The 20,743-nt window shown below is 52.6% G+C and overlaps 6 protein-coding genes across 6 annotated transcripts; 5 read left to right on the plus strand and 1 right to left on the minus strand.

The window, feature by feature from the left end:
* Nucleotides 1-2,100: 2,100 nt before the first annotated feature.
* On the plus strand, nt 2,101-5,949 carry NCS57_00656300 (Carrier domain-containing protein; the record flags this gene model as incomplete). The annotated part of the gene is made up of 1 exon (XM_053056446.1): nt 2,101-5,949. One exon carries the CDS (start codon nt 2,101-2,103, stop codon nt 5,947-5,949), a length of 3,849 nt encoding a protein of 1,282 aa, XP_052915401.1.
* Nucleotides 5,950-7,587: 1,638 nt separating this feature from the next.
* On the plus strand, nt 7,588-8,496 carry NCS57_00656400 (Chitin-binding type-4 domain-containing protein; the record flags this gene model as incomplete). Its single annotated transcript, XM_053056447.1, has 1 exon — nt 7,588-8,496. The coding sequence occupies one exon, from the start codon at nt 7,588-7,590 to the stop codon at nt 8,494-8,496; it is 909 nt and encodes a 302-aa protein (XP_052915402.1).
* A 1,908-nt stretch (nt 8,497-10,404) lies between these two features.
* NCS57_00656500 (uncharacterized protein) lies at nt 10,405-12,245 on the plus strand (the record flags this gene model as incomplete). The annotated part of the gene is made up of 2 exons (XM_053056448.1): nt 10,405-11,790; nt 11,847-12,245. The coding sequence occupies 2 exons, from the start codon at nt 10,405-10,407 to the stop codon at nt 12,243-12,245; spliced, it is 1,785 nt and encodes a 594-aa protein (XP_052915403.1).
* Nucleotides 12,246-13,088: 843 nt separating this feature from the next.
* On the plus strand, nt 13,089-14,184 carry NCS57_00656600 (uncharacterized protein; the record flags this gene model as incomplete). The annotated part of the gene is made up of 2 exons (XM_053056449.1): nt 13,089-14,092; nt 14,139-14,184. The coding sequence occupies 2 exons, from the start codon at nt 13,089-13,091 to the stop codon at nt 14,182-14,184; spliced, it is 1,050 nt and encodes a 349-aa protein (XP_052915404.1).
* A 3,580-nt stretch (nt 14,185-17,764) lies between these two features.
* NCS57_00656700 (uncharacterized protein) lies at nt 17,765-18,225 on the minus strand (the record flags this gene model as incomplete). The annotated part of the gene is made up of 2 exons (XM_053056450.1): nt 17,947-18,225; nt 17,765-17,887 (listed from the first exon to the last, which is right to left on the minus strand). Exons 1-2 carry the CDS (start codon nt 18,208-18,210, stop codon nt 17,765-17,767), a joined length of 387 nt encoding a protein of 128 aa, XP_052915405.1. The 5' UTR covers nt 18,211-18,225.
* A 1,181-nt stretch (nt 18,226-19,406) lies between these two features.
* Nucleotides 19,407-20,400, plus strand: NCS57_00656800 (uncharacterized protein; the record flags this gene model as incomplete). Its single annotated transcript, XM_053056451.1, has 2 exons — nt 19,407-19,719; nt 19,769-20,400. 2 exons carry the CDS (start codon nt 19,407-19,409, stop codon nt 20,398-20,400), a joined length of 945 nt encoding a protein of 314 aa, XP_052915406.1.
* Nucleotides 20,401-20,743: the final 343 nt, after the last annotated feature.

Raw genomic sequence — 20,743 nt, forward strand, 5'->3', positions numbered from 1 at the left:
TCGCATGATGCTGGATCCATAGGCTCCATCCACGGCTATTTTTTTAGGAAGGAATTCACGAGCTCAGAGCATGGTCGTAAGACAACAAGATATTTATTATCAAATCGGTCGCTTTCGTGCCATTGACATGAAAAACGCGTCGTCAAATGGAAACAAATTGAACTCCCCGAAGCTTCATTCACGATACTCACCTCACGAACCCAAGGTGGTCTCACATCATCTTCCTATTCGGGTAACCCTCAGCCAAGGCGATTCAGGGACGCAATCCGGATAAAACAAGCTCTTTGCACGTCCACTGATTCGTCGGGCACACCACCCAATGTCTATCCATTCTCCCCGACCGTCATGCATAGCGCATGCAGGGCGATCAATGTGGCAATGGGCGACGTGTGGTGGCGATGGGCCGACCCCCATGCCCTTCGGGTCGTCGGGGCCTATCGATATGATGGAGGATCATGGGAATGATGATGCAATTTGGTTCCGTGACCTTGGTTTCACAGTTTTTGGGGGGTGATGAGTTGGCAAGTTGCTGATAGAAGCGGTGTTGACGTGTGTTGCGTCTCGGTCAACGCAAAGAGGAATGGGGGCACTCATTACACGATGGGTTGATCCTTGGAACGCGTCTTGCGAGATCCGAAGGTTGTCACCTCCTCGCGTGAGAAGTATCCCGAATTGAAAGAAAGTTAATCACGCAATCGACATCCCGCGGATGTCAAGGTTTCGACGAGTCTGAAGGTGGCACTTGTGATCCGGGGCAGGCAAGTTGTACGTCAACTCAGCTCGCGAGGGCGAATCAAGAAGTTCTCGTGACCAAGCCCCCGCGCAATTATTTTGTCAATGACATTAAACTATTCCGCACAGACATGCTTCAGACTCATTCTCATGAACAGATGATTCTCCTTGGCGTGGATGTCGTTCTGACATCGTGATCGGGACTCGAAGCCGATGTACACGGGGAGTTCACGACCTACCCTACAACCAGGAGAAGCTGAACTGGGAAAAGCGCTTATTCAACCCTGGCATCGGGAGCTTCCGATTGGTGCCCTGCCATGAGCGCTAGGGACGCAAGGGGGATAGCGTTCTGAGACAAGAATGGCTTTCAAGCACGTGAAAGTGGCCCAGCCGTCTGGTTGGGAGGCGGTTTCACTGACGGATCAGCCATGAACGGGAGGGCTTTTTGCTTGGCATTGAAGCTGTTTCTTGGAGATATTTTAGAGTATCTGTGATAATGTTCGCATCTCAAAACGATCAACATCATCTACCTACGTACTCTACCTGCTGTACAAAACAACCACAAAGGTCCCTCTCCACCCCCCAAACGTGCTACAACCTTCTCCAGGGACACGATGGAGCCGATCCCCTCCCCCTCGAAAAACTGGCGGGCAGCTAAACCTGATCGGGCCCTAGGTCTAGCGGTATGGTTTCTGGTGGCGGCTCAGCTGCAACCCAATCACCAACCGCCAATTCCCGACGTGGGGGCTTTTGCCAATCCAGCATTGCCCTGATGGATGCACAATTGGCCTTGATATTTCTCGCAGTTTGTGGTTTGACCAGTCTCTAGTCGTGGCAAGTCCTGCGTTTATAAAGTATTGGTTGTGGGAGCAAGTTGAACAGGATATCTGGAGTTTGACCCAGACACATATCTCCACTTGATCATCACCATCTCTTTTTTTTGCCGTTTGTGGGGACGAGATAAAACTCGGATCTTGGAGTCAAAAGAAGCCTCTATCCCGTCATTGACCCCGCGAGAAGCTCTCCACGATCCGTTTCAAGCAATGGGAACCGTTTGAGACGTGACATCTTGACCGGAAACCCTCCGTACTCGCTCAATTCCATTCCACGTGGTGTCTACACACTGGCAGACCCCGAACCTGGACCTTTTCTCGTATCACCGGAAGCCTCCGCCTGTCCGCAATTAATTGTTGGGATCGGATCCAAGCATTAGTTTACCGGTCCCCGTCACCGACATCTTTTTTGGAGTAACGCCTTGCAGATTGGTCGCGTGACCCACCCACCGCTTCTAAAAGATACAACTACCCGAGGCCCCTTCACATTTCTGTCTTGTTCCCTCTTGATACCCCCCAAGTCTAGTCCTTTATCATGACCATTATCGACATCAACAAGGACTTGGCTGCTCTGTTTGAGCAGCAGGCGGCCGCCACGCCTGATGCCGTGGCTCTTGAGGATGAGAAGAGATCGCTCACCTATGCCGAGCTCGACAGGGAGACGTGGGCTCTGGCTGAGCGGCTGCGCAACCACGGTGTTGGTCGCGATGACCTCGTCGGTGTCCTGATGGGACGGAGTGCCGATTACGTGATTGCATCTGTCGCTGCTCTCCGCGCTGGTGGTGCCTTTCTCGTCCTTGAGGTGGCATATCCTCCAGGTCTTTTGCGAGATGTCATTGAGGATGCAAAGCCAACTGTCATCTTGACCCAGGTCGAGCACGCCAGCCACATCAAGTCTGATGTTCCCGTCATTGTCGTCGACCACCCCGACAAGGAGGCTAGAGGAGATATTACACCTCAATTGGACGAGAGACGTCCGTTGCCCGAGGAAGACGACGTCGAGAGGCTCGCCTTTGTCTCATACTCTTCTGGTACCACTGGACAGCCCAAGGGTATCATGAACCCCCACAGAGCCGCCATCCGCTCATACGACCTGCGATTCGGCGTCAGCGACCTCAAGCCCGGTGACAGGGTAGCTTGCAACGTCTTTTTCATCTGGGAGATGCTGCGGCCTCTTCTGCGGGGTGCCACCACTGTCGCTATCCCCGACCACGCCAGCTATGATCCCGTTGCTCTTGTTGAGCTTCTCTCTTCGTGGCGCATCACCGATACCCTCATGACCCCGACACTTTTGGCCACTGTTCTTTCTCGACACCCCAAGCTTGGCGAGCGTCTTCCTCATCTTCGCTCGCTGTGGCTCAATGGCGAGGTTGTTACCACCGACCTTGTTCGACGCGCCGTTGACGCCCTCCCCAACGCCCGTCTTCTTAACGTCTACAGCGCTAGTGAAACCCACGAGACTGCAGTGGGTGACATCAAGACATTTATCGACTATGACACAAGAGTCTGTCCTGTCGGTCCTCTCACCGACCCTGAACACACTTACATCCTTGATGAGGCCGGCAACAGAGTTGGGCCCGGTGTAAGTGGTGAGCTGTACGTGGGAGGTGACCTCCTGGCAAGAGGATATCTCAACCTACCCGAGACCACTGCCAAGGCGTTCCAGTCGGATCCTTTCGACCCTGAAAAGGATGCGCGCATGTACAGAACTGGTGATCTTGCGAGGTTGCTTCCTAGCGGACTTTTGGAGATCACAGGCCGAGTTGGAGGTATGATCAAGACCCGTGGCTACACCGTCCAGCCTGGCGCCGTCGAGAGCGCTATCCGAAAACACTTGGCTGTTCGCGATTGTGCAGTCATTGCCCATGGTGAGGGCTTGGAGAGGCAGATTGTGGCATACATCGTCCGCGAACAGGGCGAGCCCAGAGACCGAACCATCCCCATCATTGATGAGTACGGATACAGCCCGGTGGCTCGACGTGCTCTCTCAGATCACCTCGCTCATTACATGATCCCTCCTGTCTGGGTTGAGCTCGACGAACTCCCCACGCATGGAGTTTCTGGCAAGACTGATCTCAAGGCTCTGCCTCCGCCACCATCTCCGCGGTCACCCAAGGCACCCCCGAAGAAGGAGCACAACATCAAGATCAAGATGGAGACCATCATCATGCTCTGGGCAGCATCTCTCAACATGCCCGCTAATGCCATCACACCGAAGCACGACTTTTTCGATCTGGGTGGTCACTCGTTGGCTCTTGCTGACCTTGCAAGCCGACTTACCAGGACATTTGGATTCCCTGTTCCTCTTGCGCCTTTGGCTGGAAACCCCACTCTCGAAGGACATCTCTCGGCCGTCAAGGCGGCTCGCGATGGTCATACTGCTGCTGTGCAGGCTGATCTGCCGGCTGTTCTCCGCGCAGATTCAGCTCTGCCTGAAGAGATCCAGTCGAATGGCACCCCGATGCGTGCTCTCAAGGACGCTGACACGATTCTTCTTACCGGTGTCACTGGATACCTTGGAGCTTTCCTTCTCAAGACCTTGGTTGACTCTACCAATGCTCACATCATCTGTCTCGTGCGATTCCCCGAACCCGTGGAGGACTGTGCACCGGCTGGTATGGCCCGAATCCGAAAGAACTTGATCGACCTGGGCGTTTGGGAGGATTATCTGCTGGAGCGCATGGAGATCTTGCCAGGGACACTCGCTAGGAAGCGTTTTGGTCTCTCGCCTGAAGCCTTTGACGAGCTGGCGACTCGGGTGCAAGTCATTGTGCACGCCGCCGCCACCGTCAACTTGGTGTATCCCTATGCTGCTCTGAGGAATGCCAACGTGGGAGGTACGAGGGAGATTCTGCGACTCGCAGGCCGCAGTGGAGCGACTGTCCATCACGTTTCCACCAACGGTGTTCTCCCCCCTTCCACTGAGGGCTGGTCTGAGGATGTTGTCATTGACATTGACGATGTCCCAACCAAGCTGCTGGATGGCTATGGTCAGACCAAGTGGGTTGCTGAGAAGCTCGTCTACGAGGCCGGTCGTCGAGGTATTCCTGTCCGAGTGTATCGACCTGGTACCATTACCGGTCATAGCCACTCTGGTTCGACGAATGCTTGGGATCTGATGAACGCCATCTTGGTCGAGTCATTGCAGCTCGGCCGAGCGCCGGATGTCGATGGATGGTTCCTAGAGATGACGCCTGTGGACTTTGTCAGCAAAGCCATTGTTACCCTCGCCAACCACACAGATGATGAAGACCAGACTCTGTACCATCTGGGTGATCCTGCTCCTGTGGCTTCCAAGGACGTATTTGACTCTCTGGCCAAGATTGGCTACCCCACAGAGCCTCTCCCATGGGACGAATGGGTTGCTCTCTGGCATGAGAAGCGAGGCGACAGGAAGGGAGGAGATGATCCCTTCACCGTTGATATTCTCCGCGGTGGTATGCCCAACGTAGAGGTTCTCAAGTCTGTCATTGTGCTCAAGGATGGCAAGACACAACCAACCCTAGACAAGTACGAGGTCTTTAGACCCAAGATCGACGACGGCCTCTTGGAGATCTATACCCGCCACTTCTACGCGCGAGGTTGGTTGCCTCGCCCTCCTAAGCGTGTGCAGGTCAATGGCGTGGCCAAGAAGGCAAACAAGGGTCGTCTGGCCGGCAAGGTTGCTGTCGTGACAGGTGCCTCTTCTGGCATCGGTGCCGCTGTCGCTGCTGGCCTCGCCAAGGAGGGTGCGCACGTCGCCCTGGCAGCTCGACGCACCGAGGCCCTCGAAGGCGTCAAGAAGAAGATTGCTGTGCACGGAGGCAAGGTGCTGCTCCACAAGACGGACGTGACAGACAAGGCCCAGGTGGAGTCCCTGATGAAGGAGGCGAGCGAGCAGCTGGGCCCTGTCGACATCCTTGTCAGCTGCGCGGGTGTCATGTACTTTACCATGATGGCCAACAACCAGACGGACGAGTGGGAGCGCACCGTCGATGTCAACTGCAAGGGTCTGCTGCACTGCCTGTCGTCGACGGTGCCTGGCATGCTCTCCCGCGGCAGCGGCCACATCGTGGCCATCTCGTCGGATGCCGGCCGCAAGGTGTTCCCCGGCCTGGGCGTCTACTCTGCCAGCAAGTTCTTTGTCGAGGCGACGCTGCAGGCTCTGCGACTCGAGACAGCGGGCTCCGGCCTCCGGGTGACGTCGATCCAGCCCGGAAACGTGGCAACGGACCTCCTGGGCATGTCGACGGACAAGGAGGCGCTCAAGAAGTACGGTGAGCCCACGGGCGCCAAGGTGCTGGAGCCCGAGGAGGTTGCGAGCTCGATCGTGTACGCCGTGTGCCAGCCTCCTCATGTGGCAGTCAACGAGGTTCTCATCGAGCCTCGGGATGAGCCTATCTAAGCGGGTTAATTAATCTTTCTTTTCATCTATGTATCTAGATTTCCTCCTGCATCAGGGATTTGTCTTGTTATTTTTCCTTTCTCGATATGATCGGATCATGATGATGTAGCTTAGCGACTCAACGGGCGTTGGATACAAGAATGGATGGAATGGCAGGGGCTTTTGGGTCTGGGCGTCTCAACACGCTCGGCGGAGATACTATATGTAAACCTATACCCCTTTTCGAAGCTGAATAAGAAATTGAATTCTTACTGTAAAATCCTCGACTCAGGTGAAATCTTTGCTCGCGTAGAGAGAGACCGCTCGCCTAGAGTTTAGCGCCCATGGAATAAAGATTCCCCCCTTGTCAAGGATCTACGGACGAAAAATATCCCTTGGACGACGGCGGGGATGTTCCATGGGCCAGCCTGAAACAAGGACATCTGTGTCTCGTTTCGCGTTGAAAGATGGGCATAGTTTTTCCATGGCTTAGAAAACGTTTATCTGGCAGATGGAGGATCCACTGGTTGACAGGGGTTGCGAGGAGGGGGAGAGGGAAGAGGGCATTGGGGATCGAGGTTTGGAGATTGAGTTTCAATTAAGAGAGGGGATGATTTGTTTATAGTGTTGATTGATGTTTGTGAATTTGATTGAAGCAAAAGAAATGAATGGTGAGGTTGTGGCAGTTGAAGGCATCACCGCTCTTCAACTCTGTTCCGGTATTTCCTCTTGTCGAATCTAAGCGAATCTCAACTGAGGATTTCTGGCCGAGGATTTCCATCGCGGAACAAAATTGACCAAGATTTCCTTCCCCTGGGCGCGGCGGCCACAAGTTGAGGCTCAAACGCTGCATGTCGATGTTCCACCAATCGCCTGTGCGCCCCTTGCGCTGGCTCCAAACGCGCACCGACAAGGGTCCGTGTTAGGATTTCCGGTGAGCCGGTGGGTTTGCATCTTGGCGGTGTTCATGGGGTGATCAAAGATGAACTTGACACAAGTTATGGACATGGTGAATTGTTAATGCCGATGAGACGGTAAACGAAACGTGGTGTGAGCTGATGTGTTTATGCAAACAGTTTGGTTTGTAGAGGATTTGTTTGGACGACTTTTGAGTCGTCAGCAGACAATTGAGCAGCTGGTGAGCATTGATAGCTGCCCTGTTAAGCTTGACTGCAATTGAGCTCCTCCACTCTCGGCCGGCGCTTGTCCATCCAGACCTGCCAAACCCCCGGCCTCCATTGCCGCCACCGGCCTCGGTTCCTGGTCCCCAAGGACCGGGGGGTAGACGTCCCTGCTCACTTCCTCCCCCCCTGGAAGCGGAGATGGAGGCCAGATGCAGGAACCCTCCCCCGGCAGGACGGCCGTATATCAACTCGACGATGCCCTCTCTTTGCCTCGACTTTCCTCAGCCTCTCTCTCCAAGGACCTCGAAGGACCAGATTATCCATTCATTTTTTTGTGTTTTCTTGTACGTTTTTGTACATCCTTTCATTCCCATACCTTTCGTTTCGAGCCTTGACGGCCGTTCAATTACAACAATACTCAACATTTGCTTCGTGCTCTTGAGCCTTTATTCACAACCAATCACTCATTAAACACACAAACATCTGGTCCAAGAGACTTCTTTATATCACAATTACTCAACAAAAAACCGCCAAAATGAAGTACGCCGCTGCTCTCACCCTCATCCCCCTCGTCGCCGCCCACGGCTTCGTCCGCTCTCCCCCTCCCCGCAAGCCCGGTGATGCCTTCAAGGCTGCCTGCGGCGAGCAGCCCTTCTACCAGCAGAGCGCCGACATCAACGGCAACGTCCAGGGCATCTTCCAGGTCGTCGGCACCGGCGCCGACCCCGCCAAGTGCAACCTGTGGCTGTGCAAGGGCTTCCAGCAGGAGGACAACGCCGACAACGTCCAGACCTACTCCCTGGGTCAGGAGATTGACTTTGACGTCAACATTGCCGCTCCCCACACTGGTTACGCCAACGTTTCTGTTGTCAAGACCAGCTCCAACACCGTCATTGGCGAGCCCCTGATCGAGTTCTCCAACTATGCTTCCAACGCTGGTCTTGATGCCAACAACACCGCCTTCAGCGTTACTCTCCCCGAGAGCCTTGGTGGTGACTGCACCACTGCTGGCGACTGCGTTCTCCAGTGGTTCTGGGACGCTCCCGATATCGACCAGACCTACGAGTCCTGCATCGACTTTGTCGTCGGTGGCTCCGGTTCTGGCTCTGGCAACAGCGGCTCTTCCCCCTCTGCCCCTGCTGCTTCCGCCCCTGCTGCTTCCACCCCCGCTGCCACCCAGGCCCCCGCCGCTACCACTCTCGTGGCCGTGACCGCTTCCTCCGAGGCCCCCGCTGCCACTGCTGCTCCCGACACCGGTGCCGAGGAGCCCGTCGACGACGACGAGGAGTGCCCTGCTGATGATGACGAGGAGCCTATCGACGATGAGGAGCCTGCCGATGACGATGAAGAGTGCCCCGCCGACGACGAGGAGCCCGTCGATGATGAGGAGCCCGCTGACGACGAGGAGTGCCCCGCTGATGAGGAGTACGACGAGGACTACTAAACTCTGTCTGCTCAGCATCGTGACATCGTTGTCAAGCTTTCGAGGTGACCCGTCTGTATGATGGGCTTGGAGAAGAGGAGAGAGAGATTCTGTTGTAGATATTTCTTCTAGGTAGCCTCCTGTGGGGGTCATCAATTGTGATATATTTGAGGAACACTTCTGTACATTGTTAGTGACTGAATGTTTTGTGAATGTCGTATCATTCGTAGCCTTTGATATGTATACCTGAGGGCTACGCGGATTTGGAAGCTGTAATGGATGGTCCTTATAACTGAAGTTGTTAATGTATCTGACCATCTCGTTGATGTCTCTTCATAGCCCGTTAGTCTCAGTGAGTTAGTGGCATTGTGTAGCTAGAAAGCCCAGGGAATGATGGATATACCACTTATACTCCAAGGTTGGAATTGATAGATGATCTCCGTAATATACGTAGATCCAAAGATGTAGTTGAAGTGATCGTCGTGATCCCGCCAAGAGAACCTTACGGCACGGACCCGGGCTATCGGACCTCCGGCATCCGAAGCTCTCGGCAATCGGCGGGGCCGGAGGTAAAGATTGTCAGGGGATTCTGAATCAAGGTCCCTGTAAGGAGAAACAGACACTCTACATATCACGAGGATCCTTGCATGTGAGAAGCCAGGGGATTTGTGAGTTGTAGATGAAGTTGATCTTTTGTCTGTGAACTAACATCAATAATCGTCTTTTAATCCTTCTTGCGTTTTAGGTAGTGACAAGAGGTAAGCTGAATCTGGATATAAAAGTATAATCAATTGTGGATCAACGTTCAAAGGCGGCGTCTCTCTGCGGGAGCTTATGCTTAGCCGCGTAATCCTAGACGGCCTCACCCGCATCCCGAATGTTCCTCTCCCACATACCGTTGATTCATTGATTTGAACTGGTAGAAAGCAGTCTCTTCGGAAGTCGGTCGTGCCAGGACACGCGTTTCATGTGGTTAGTGGGCCCTTGATCGTCGCCTTCAAAGGCTCAGAGGACAGGCCTGGGGAGTCCTCGGGGTTTTCTTTGCGTCTGTCGTCTGATGGTCAGGTTCCACTGGAGAGATGTCATGTCTCGGCGTTTGGTCATGGGAGGGATGATGTTGAACATCGGGGAGAGGATGAGTCCGTGACGTCCGAGATGGGTATTTCGATGTATGAAGCATACTGTCGAGTGCATTCTAACTTGAACAAAACGGATTATCTCTCAGTGAGCCCCCGATACACTTGTCCCTTTGATGTACAGTATCACTCCACGCCAAGTCGATCGCCATTGACTTTCGCTCCGGGCGGTCGCCCGAACCCATGTCCGGGGCTTGCGTCAACCTCGAGCTGGACGGGACCAAACCCGGCTTGGTATGACGCTGCTTTTACCTCTGTAGACGAGTTTATTCACGGAAATAGAGAAAATGTGGTGATAGACTAAAGCGGCCTGCCAATGGAATTGATACATGCAGCTTCACGGGCCCTCGAGCGCTCCTCCTCCTACATCCACCCTCCGCGCGTTCCAGGAGGGAGAAGAACCAGGATGTTTTTACTGTTTGTGTATATATCAATCTAGCCGCCCCTCATTTTTCTCATCGTTATCACTAGAACCACCTTCTTTCCCCTCGTCCATTCTTTTTCTTCTCCTGGGTGCGGCTTCACGCTGCGTGACCATCAACCATCGATCGTTCCTTTCTCTTCAAGTTTGCTCGCTTCGTTACCGTCGCCTCCGACATCGCACCTTGTGAGGCCTTGGATACTTCTTACACCCGCTTTTTGCGTATCCTAGAATCTGTCTGCTCACGTCTCACGGCCTATCATTCGATCCGACACCTACTGCTGCTCTTCTACTTGATACCTAGAATTACTCCCGACCTTTGCTTTCGGCTTCTTCTAATATTTCTTACTCGGTATATGCCAAAGCAACATAATGGAATCCTTCAGACGCGCTGTCGGCGCTCTGGCTTCTGTTCTTGCCTTGGCTGGGCCGTCGCTGGCTGACCTGGTCCTTTACAACCAGGCCAACGAGTTTACGACACTCGCAGAGGCGTCTAATGGATTCGCTCACCAGACCTTCCGCTCCTCCGATATCGTCGCTCCTATTCTCAACATCAATTCACTCAGTCGCCATGGCCTCGATGAAGCGCCGTACATCTTTCTTGGAACAGTTTATGGTCAGATGAGGGCGGGCCCCATGATTCTCGATGCTAGGGACTTTAGTCTTGTGTATGCTGACCAGCATTACGACAACTCTTATTGCTCCAATGTTCAGATGTTCAATGGGAGCAGGCATCTGGTCTTTTGGGAGGGCGTCCACAATCGAGGCCATGCCAACGGTTACGGTCTTGTCTATGATGAGAACTACAACCTCGTCTTCAACGTCACTGCGCAGGGTCTAGGCGGTGCTCTCGCCGACATGCACGAAGTTCAGCTCACGTCCGAGGGTACCATCATCTTTTCCGCCTATTGGACCATACCCTACGACTGCACCATCATGGGAGGACAGGCCGACGCCATGCTCATGGACAGCGGTTTCCAAGAGGTTGACCCCGTCACCAACAAGATTCTGTTCCAGTGGGCTGCGTCTCAGTACTTTAGCCTCGAGGATACGCATGCGCGTTATACGGAAGGATTCGGCGTTAAGGAAGGCTCAGGATTCGACTTTTTCCACATCAATTCGGTCGAGAAGACGGAGGACGGCAACTATCTCATTTCTAGCCGTCACACTTCGACCATTGCACTTATTGACGGTACAAATGGACATCCCATCTGGATTCTGGGAGGTCGTCGCAACCAGTTCAGGGACTTGAGTGGAGGTAGGGCGACCAACTTTGGCTGGCAGCACGATGCCAGATTCTACAAGAACCAGAGCCACATCACCATGTTTGACAATCATGGAGAGCATACCGGCTACTGTGATGGACCTTGCAGATCTCGCGGTTTGCATCTGGCGATCAACACCACCGACATGACGGTCCGTGTTGTACAGGAGTACTATCACCCATCCGGCATCGACTCTGGAGCGATGGGAGGCATGCAGACACTCGAGAGTGGCAACGTAATTGTTGGATGGGGATATACTCCAAGCTTTGTCGAATACGCACCCAACGGCACCGTCGTCATGAGTGTCCAGCGAGGAAAACTAGGCGAGGGATTCCAAGCCGACATGTTTGCGTACCGCGCCCACAAGGGCAACTGGACGGGCCGCCCGTCGTGGCTCCCCAGCGCTGCCGTCGACGCCCCTCATAGGACGACGGAGAATGCCACGGTCTATCTGTCGTGGAACGGTGCCACCGACATTGCCTCGTGGGCCGTGGTAAGTCTACTTCTCTGGCCCTTTGCCGAGTGTTTCACTGTGCTGACTTGGACTAGCTTGCATCGCCCTACGCAAACAGACTCAGCGGTTTTGACAACCTCGTTGCTCTGGCTAACAAGACGGGCTTCGAGACAGAGATCTTCCTGGGAAACCGGACCAGTTATCGGTACATGGGTGCTGCAGCACTCGACAAGAACGGCGCCATCATGGGGTCTACGTTTGTGATTGACATGCAGAATGGTCAGCCTGTGCTCATGCCGAGCAGCATCGCGAGCGTGTGGCCCGAGACCGAGCCCATGATCAGCAATAAGTTTGGTATCCTCATGATTATGGGCTGCGTTGTGAGCATGGGCTTGTTCCTCGGACGCTTCTTCTCGCGGAGACTGCACTGGACGACAAACTACGAGACAACAAAGTACGAGCGAATTGAATCTGAAGAGAGACGTATCGAGTGAACTGGACGATTCGGGATGCGGCGTTGATACCCTGAGGTGGATGGCTGGCTGGCGTTTGCTGTTAATGGCTTTTTCTTATGTTTTCGTTACAAAACATTGATGTTACCTTGTTACTCGGGTGTGATGCTGTAAATCGTGAGTTGTGATTTTGCCCGAGGGCAGCGTGGTCGGCAGTTATATGGTGATTCATATGCTACACAGACTGCATTGTAGATGCTGTGCGCCTTGAGATATGGAGGCATGGAGGGTGTAGACTGAGATCGTCACGCTGTACGAGGGAGGGGAAGACGTTGGGTTAGGACTCTGCTGATGATCATTAGTTTATCTGAGATAAACGGTGTCTAGATGAACTATGAGGGGGCAATTGAAGCCATCGAGGGACGACTGGGCGCCGTTTACTTGAACCATTGGAAGAACACACTCAACAGCACGGATCTACCCGTCTTCTCACGCCCTTCTCCGCCTATTCCGAGCAAGATGGAACTCTCCGCCGACGTTTTAAGACTCTGATATCTCAAAGGTAAATGCAACCAAGAAACGGTGTTTCAGTCTAGTTCAAAGCTTCTCTCCACAATCGAGACTCAGCCCTACGTCGACGAGGCTCTATTCACGGCAGTCAAAGAACAGAGACCATAAGCAGCAGAGTCGCGGCCAACAGTTCTGCATGTCGACCCGCTGATTCATCAATGAATGGCCAACAATGGAACGCTGTCTATCATTTCTTGGCAGGGATTCTGCTGCGGGGATATGATGTGCCGTCCGGCAAGCCACGAACACGGCTGCGGCGGCGCCTGCGGTTAATTCTGCTTCTCCTCTTCTGTCAATGTCATTTGAAACACAGTCATGTCTCGAAACAACTCGCCTGGAAGCTCCCCTAAGTCATCGTCTGGCCCTGACTCCCCGTCGAGGATCGAGGCTGATCCGCATGTCGAGTTTGACGATGCTGACTCTGCAGTCGAGGGCAGCTTGGCGTCCTCTACCACTTCTGTCTCGAGTAGCATTCTCAACTATCGCAAGCTTCACGGGAGGACTTATGAGAATATTCAGACGACCGAGTACTGGGCGCCTAACGACGAGCAGCAGAATGAGGGTCTGGACATGATCCACAATGGCTTGCTCATGACGCTCGACGACAAGTTGTTTTTTGCGCCCATTGGTGATCATCCCGGTAGGGTTCTTGATGTTGGGACCGGGACTGGGATCTGGGCTATTGACTTTGGGGATCAGTTTCCAGAGACTGAGGTTATTGGGACTGATCTGAGCCCTATCCAGCCGACGTGGGTGCCCCCCAACGCCGAGTTTGTCATTGAGGATTGTCTCCTCGATTGGACGTGGCCACTGGAGCACTTTGACTTTGTGCACATTCGCGCTCTCTACGGGAGTATTCCCGACTGGGAGGTTCTCTATAAGAAGGCGTTTGACCATCTCAAGCCGGGAGGATGGATTCAGGACTTGGAGATGGACGTCAAGATTGAGTCTGATCACGTTGATTTTCCTGAAGATCACATCTTCAACCGATGGGCTGAACTCTTCTACGAAGGCGGCGAAAAGATGGGTCGTTCATTCGCAGTCGCTCAAGGACACACCATGAGAGACAACCTCGCAGCCGCAGGTTTCATCGACATTGCGGAGAAAAAGGTCAAATGTCCCATCCACGGATGGCCCAAAGATCCAAAGCTTCAACAGGCTGGGCTCTTGTTACAGCTTGCGCTTGACGAGAGCGTCGAGGGTTTTGGACTGTTCATGTTGACGCAGGTACTGGGATGGCAGAGAGAAGAGGTTTTGGTGCTTGTTGCCAAGTTTAGGGCTGAGATGAGGAAGAAGAGCAACTTTGGGTGGTGTCAATTGTGAGTATGCCTGGGGAAAGGGAGATGGGATTGCTGACTTTTATAGGACCATTGTTTGGGGACGGAAGCCTCTTGAGGGGGAAAAGGTTTGAGACGGCACATGGGTTTGATGAACAGTTGAGCGTGTAGATGGTGATTTGGTGTTTAGCTGGGCGTTGACGAACAGCACTGGGCTTCATGTCAAAGACCTTGCTAGAGGCTAGGATTGAAACATCTGGCACGGACACATCGATCTTTCGGGCTGTTAATGCACACTGCGCGTCCCCTGCTGTGTGAGGCTCTTCTTGCCGCCCTTCCGGCTTGGTATTTTCATCTTGATCATCTGGGATATGTATACGTACGTAGCCGATGACGCAGCTAATGATTCCTTTGACAAGCATCAACCTGCAAATGCCCTCGAGAATGTCCTCTTTCAGCCTCAAGTCGACACTTGGAAATTGCCTCTCCCACACGCCCCGCCAAGGCTGAATTACCAAAGATCCATTTCCTTCCCCTCAAACCATGAATTTAGCGCCCAAGATTGCATCTTGGTACGTAGCGGGCGAGTAGATCTTGAATTATCGTCCAATGATTGCCTCAAAAACCTCAGCCTGATCGATCCAACACCCACTGTTAATTACGCTCCACTGCGTAAGCAAGCAAGCCATGTTTTCTTTTCTTTCAGCTGTGGGATTGTGTTTGATGGCGTCCGAAAGTGTTCGGCCCTGGGGTTTTGGTGTAAATGACACTGGATGTAGGGCTGCCAACTCCCAAGCCATCTTTCTGGCTCTATTTTGAAGGCGGATACAAAGAGAATAACGTTTCTTCAAATAGAGCTTGCCTTGGATTTGTCCAACTCGTCCAGATTAATCCTCGGGACTACCGTTGTCAAGGACGTCCACTTGGCCCATCTCCACCAACACGACGACAGGCGCCGAGACATGGCGAACCCAAGCAGCGCCTCGCTGCTTCACGGATTTCAAGAGCTTCGTCCTTCAGAAAACTATGCCAACACCTACACGTCAGAATACCATGACCCAAACCACCAACACACACAATGCCGCTATCCTAGATGGCCAAAGGGATTCATCGACTGGCAACATTCTAGCAGGGCTATCCGGATCGGGTCCTTCGTCGTATGGACTCTATTAGCATTCACGGCTGCTTCTCTATGCACTGCCATATACCTCATGGCGCGTGGGTTGACTTCGGACGAACCGACGTATCCCCCTGACAGCCCCGAGTTTCCATTCTACAAGAACACGGCATTTTTGAACTGTTCTTCGGTTCGTGTCAAGCCTATTGATTGCAAGGCTCTCAGAAATATGTTAGGAGATACGAGACTCAGAAATGTCTTGGCTACTCAGATCTATGAGATGGGTCAACCAAAAGAGATTTATGGCTGGTGTACTGCGATGCAGTGCTTCAAGGGCTACAAGGTCATCCCCTCACAACCATACCCGTCCGCACATATCCCGAATAACTTTTCCGTCTGGGTATCTTTCAACATTGCCACTCTGAGTTTGCTGTGGTCCCTCAAGGGATACCTGCAGAGCGCGCAGACCAGCCAGGGCGGACACAAAGCACTTGGCGGGTGCACCGCGCTTGCCTCCCTGGGGCCTCTAGACTGGTGCTTCAACCTGTTTGACTTTGTCAGAGCTTTTCTCTGGTGGTGGATCTCCTTTTTCTCGTCTGTTGCTGATTCTACGCAATGGAGCTCCATGTCCTTTGCAGCATGGACGGTCACTTGGCGTCACGTCTTTGACCTTCAGTATCATCCATACTCTTGCGCTTTGGCAAAGTTTCCGAGATGGTCGGCTCCTATCAAGAGGGTTTGTCAAGGGTTGATTGTTGCTCAGTGGTGTGCGGCCATCTATGCCATGATCGTTTGGATGCGCTGGGGACTCGGGTATCATGTCCCTCCTGGATATCAGTGCCTTCAAGATAGAATCGCCAACGCGCCTGGCACATCGCCCTGCTCACCAGCTAAACTCTGCTCTCAAGACTGGATGCTCAAGAGCTACTACCCAGGCCTCAACTACAAAACCTCAGTCGGCCCCATCCTCTTCCTCTACCACATCGCCGAATGGACCCTCCTCATCTCAATGCTCATCCTCCGCCGTTGTCTCTCCACCAAAGACTCCCAAACCGAAAAAGACAAGCCTACCATATGGTACATGATCATCGTCTGCATGGCCATAGCCGCTGGGTTTGCGGTCTACTTTGATGTGCGGATAGCGCTCGACTCTTTTAGGCAGAGGCATGTCGTTGATCAGCATGCGCCTGTGGCTTTTAGCGAGGAGTGTCATGCTGTTCATGTTGCGTTGAGTCCGTGGAGGCATTATTTTGATGTTGATACGAAGTGGAGGGCTTTGTGGATTGCAAAGGCTTGGTTGGATGCTTAGCTGGTGTTGAAAGACCAGGGCAGCGGACATGATAGACCAAAAGACTTATACTCGCAGGCCTACTGGAGATACCCAAGATGGGACAATTCAGTCCCGTTCAGACTGTATTCCTGCTTGCTAATCGCCCCCCCTCTTGCTATACGTCTGTGATAACCAGGACTGTCTCCTTCACACCGAGATAACTCTCCACCAGCAAGTGAATGCTCCTTGAGCCAATCTGGGCTCTCTCAATGGACTTTCTGTTTTCAAATCGGTGTCCATCTCCTTGCTTGCGTGGGGATTGCCATTAGGTACTGAGCAGGGATCTAAACCACTGCAATTATGACTAGTCTCTTCCTATGCTAACCAAAATTAAAAAAGGGATTAACCTATTATTATATTATTTTTGTACAGTCTTAGATGGTGCTCTAATAGTGGCGATGAGTACGCTCTGGCAGTCCCTGCGCAAGCAAGGAGATGGCATGGCAACCTCAACCGCTGTAGCATTTGATCATCAAAGCCATACGGAGGCACATCTCAAAAGTTTTATCCTGCCCTAAAACGAGCACTATTCCCAAAGCAATAAAGGTACCTCCGATCCCCTCATTTTACTAAGGAAAACCCCTACCTTCCTTATACTTATTCCCTCCCTCTAATTTAATGATTTTCTGCCCATATGAGGGTATTCTCTCCAGGCCTGGATCTTCTCTTACGGATGCTCTTTCCAAGCTGCCTCCCAGGCATAAATAGCTTCAGACCCGCTCTTCGGGGCGCCCTTCTTCATAGTTATCCTCTTTGAATACAGCCAGGCAGGCTCGATCGCGTTCAAATCCGGCGAGTTACCACACTAAATAAGCCGGCGGACTTAATAAAGATCATATATCCATTATTGAGCGTAGTGTGCGTATGCTGGCGCCTTATCCTCTTAAATAACTATGCCTAGCCTCTCGAGGAGATATTCCTTTGCAAAAAGAAGCATCTTCGGCAGCAAGATAGTCTGTTAATAATGCCACCGGTCGATGCCTTTGCCCGAGCCTCTCGTCAGCTTACCGGTCTCCTTCTACTTCCACACAGGCTTCTTACCCGGCAGATTTCAGAGACCTAGCCTTCTTATCCCGTTATTAAGCTCCCACTCCTCCTTCATAATCGGCTCTAACTCCTCATTGAGATTATTAATTAATAACTACGCCTCTTTCCTCTCTTTTGCGGTCTCTAGACCCCAGCAATAATAAGGACCCTTCTTCTCATAGGAAAAGGCGCCCCAGAACATAAACTCGCTGGCTCCTTTCCATCTCTCACGAATACAGCTTCAAGGCGTTCTCTCCTCATCTTCTTCGTCAACCCAGGCTTCCTCGTTGGCTTGGTCTTCCGGAACCCAGCTTTTCGCAGTACCCTCTAAACCGTCATAGCAGAGAGATCGCAGCCCTGCAAGCTAAGCTCACCAGCGATATCAGCACACGATTTTTCCCTTCCGTAACGATCGCGGCGAACCTTTGAAAAGACCTCCTTCTTCGTCTCTTCTGTCTGCTTTGGTGGCCGGCCGGATCGTGGGGCATCACGAAGGTATTCATCGCGAATAACAAGAGGCCGCAAGTTAGGGTCAAATCCTCGATAGATCGCACGAGCATAAATACGGTTAACTTGACGGGTTGAAAGGCCAGTTATCGCAGCGACTTCTTCAGTGGTTTTGCCGCTGCAAGGCGCCTTGAGGGCGACGACTAAGGCACGAGTCGCGATATCGGTATTTGGGGCCATGGCTAGGGACCTAAAAAAACCGTTAGAAATCGAAGAAGAAGCCGATGAAGAAGATCACCACAGAAAGTAGCTGTAACAGGCCTTGACCGCCTTTCGTTGCTTTTGCGAGGGTTTTTGTGGCGCCGGCCTAGCGTCTTGGCAGGACAAAACTTTTGAGATGTGCCTCCGTAGTCCAACCAGAAACACTAACAACCACGCTTCTAACAATAGAAGGGTTCTACATTCCAACGACAGCGCAGGGCTGGCAGGACAATCCCTCGCAAACAACCTACTCGTCACATCTTGGCGTGCGAGATCTGTCTGATCGTCGCACCCCGTGGAAAAACACGTGGGTAACCAGCAGCTGAGTTGGTGGAATGGTGGAGATTGGTGCATGCATCCCTCACTTAAATCACATACCCTTTGAAGTTGGATACCCTGGGATAGTGACATATCTGGATGTGACGAGCTGTGTGCCGGGTAATGGGCAGGCAAGTGGCTTGCCCTTGCAGGAGAATCTCGATTAGATGAGACCTCTTGGCAGGGACCGTCATCTGTCTTCATCAGATAACTTGACAATATGCAAGATAATCGATGTAATAGAATCCAGAAGTAGGGAGAGAGAAACGCTTACTCACACAGTTGAACTCTTTCATTGTGTCACAGCAACCACATATGGCATCTAGCACAAGGCGCTCAACAGCTTGGCAAGCCCACGCCTGATTCTCCATGTCTTCAACAAAACCACCATCTCCCCTAGCCCACCAACATCAATGTCGATCATACATCTGTGTCACCCAGAAACGAACGGAAGCTCTCCCGAAAGGCGATCGACATACTCTTCAGCAGCTTGGTGCCAGAATTCAGCTCTCCTCGATGAACGCAATCCACTTGTATTTCCACATCATCGTCAGCGGCTATGTTCCGGGAAGTCGTTACCAGTGCAGCAGAGCCATGAACTTTTGCCGGTGGATATGTTGGTGGTGATGTGATCGTCGACTGGATTTTGGCAAGAGGAGGATCTGCGTTGACGAGTATGCCCTCAGTTTCCCCTGGATATCGGCTCCTGAACACGTCTATCTCCCGTAGAAAGATGAGTATAAGTATCTCACCTTTCACTGACCAAAACTGCTTCCTCTCCTCATCATCACAGCATCAACCAGCACAACAACATTTCCAACACACTCCTTTCACACTCTTTTTAACCAGCCTTCAAAATGAAGTACACGCTCCTTACCGCCGCTGCCTTGGCCACTGTCGCCATCGCCGCTCCTGCGCCTGAAAAGGCCCTTTCTCTGGGAGATCTGGGTCTCGGTGGCGGTGACAACAAGGCCACCGTCAATGGCGACACCTTAACTCTCGTTCTTAATCTTCAGCCCCTCCTCGACGCCTTGCTTGGCAACGCCAACAACGTCGAGGTCCCCACGAATAGAAAGGCTAAGGCTAAGCGTGGGCATGGTCAGGGTGCTCAGCTTGTCAACACGGTTAAGGATCTTGTTAGCAAGATCCAGGGCCACGCCAGTGATGTTGGTAGGTGAACCATCTCCATGGTACAATTACGCTTTCTGACTCTTGCCAGACAACACTCTGCTCAGAATCAGGACTGGAGGTCTCTCCAGGGGTCAAGGAAGAGCGCAGTGCCTTGATCTCCTCGGGTCCATTTCGTCTCTGCTCCATGATACCCTCGGCAGCCTCAATGGCCTGTCCATCACTGATCCGGGTGACTACGACCAAGATGAGCTCCTCGGCCTCCTTGGCGGTCTCACCAACACCCTCTCCAGCACCGTCAACAATGTTGTCCGTACGCTGGGATTGGGAGGCGGCCAAGTCGGATCTGGCACTCTGACCCCTCTCTTCCAGGGTCTCTCCGACCTCCTCGAGTGTGTCGTCGGTATCGACCCCAGTCTTGGTACTGGTCTTCAGGGCATCCTGAACTCGCTCCTTGGTGGAGTTGGTACTGGCACCGGTACCGGTACTGGAACGGGCACTGGAGTTGGACTTCTCGGTGGACTTCTGGATGGCGCTCTGGCCCCTCTGGGGGATCTATTGGGAGATCTTAGGCTCAACGTTGGCATTAAAGTCGGAGGCAAGGGTTCAATCGGTGGTGACGACTCAGATGGTTCCTCTGATGACGACGACGACGAGACCTCTGGGGGCAACGGTTCTTCTGGTTCTGGAAATGGATCTCCTGTTTACAATGTCCCTACTTAATTCTGGAGGACATCATGGGACGGTAGGGGCGGTAGAGCCACCATACACAACACACATATTTTTCTTGGTCTCTAATGTAAGAGAACGTTGGAGGAAAATTTGGCAACAATGTCTCGTTCTAGGATGTGAGTTGGGGAGGAAACAAAAACAATTGCGAGTTGTTCGACTGCTTCAGCGTGCACGCAACACCGCTGGAAGCAGATGAGAAGGGCCAATGGCCAATGGGTAGACACTACAACAGATAGGTCTTATTTTTCAACCAATTCTTGAAATGTCTCGCCAAGTCGCGTGGAATGTGACTGCGCATGGTTGATTCACAACAAGTGAAACCCGGACAATTGGG

Source organism: Fusarium keratoplasticum, chromosome 4 (assembly GCF_025433545.1).
Source record: "Fusarium keratoplasticum isolate Fu6.1 chromosome 4, whole genome shotgun sequence".
In the NCBI taxonomy this organism is placed as follows: Eukaryota; Fungi; Ascomycota; class Sordariomycetes; order Hypocreales; family Nectriaceae; genus Fusarium; species Fusarium keratoplasticum.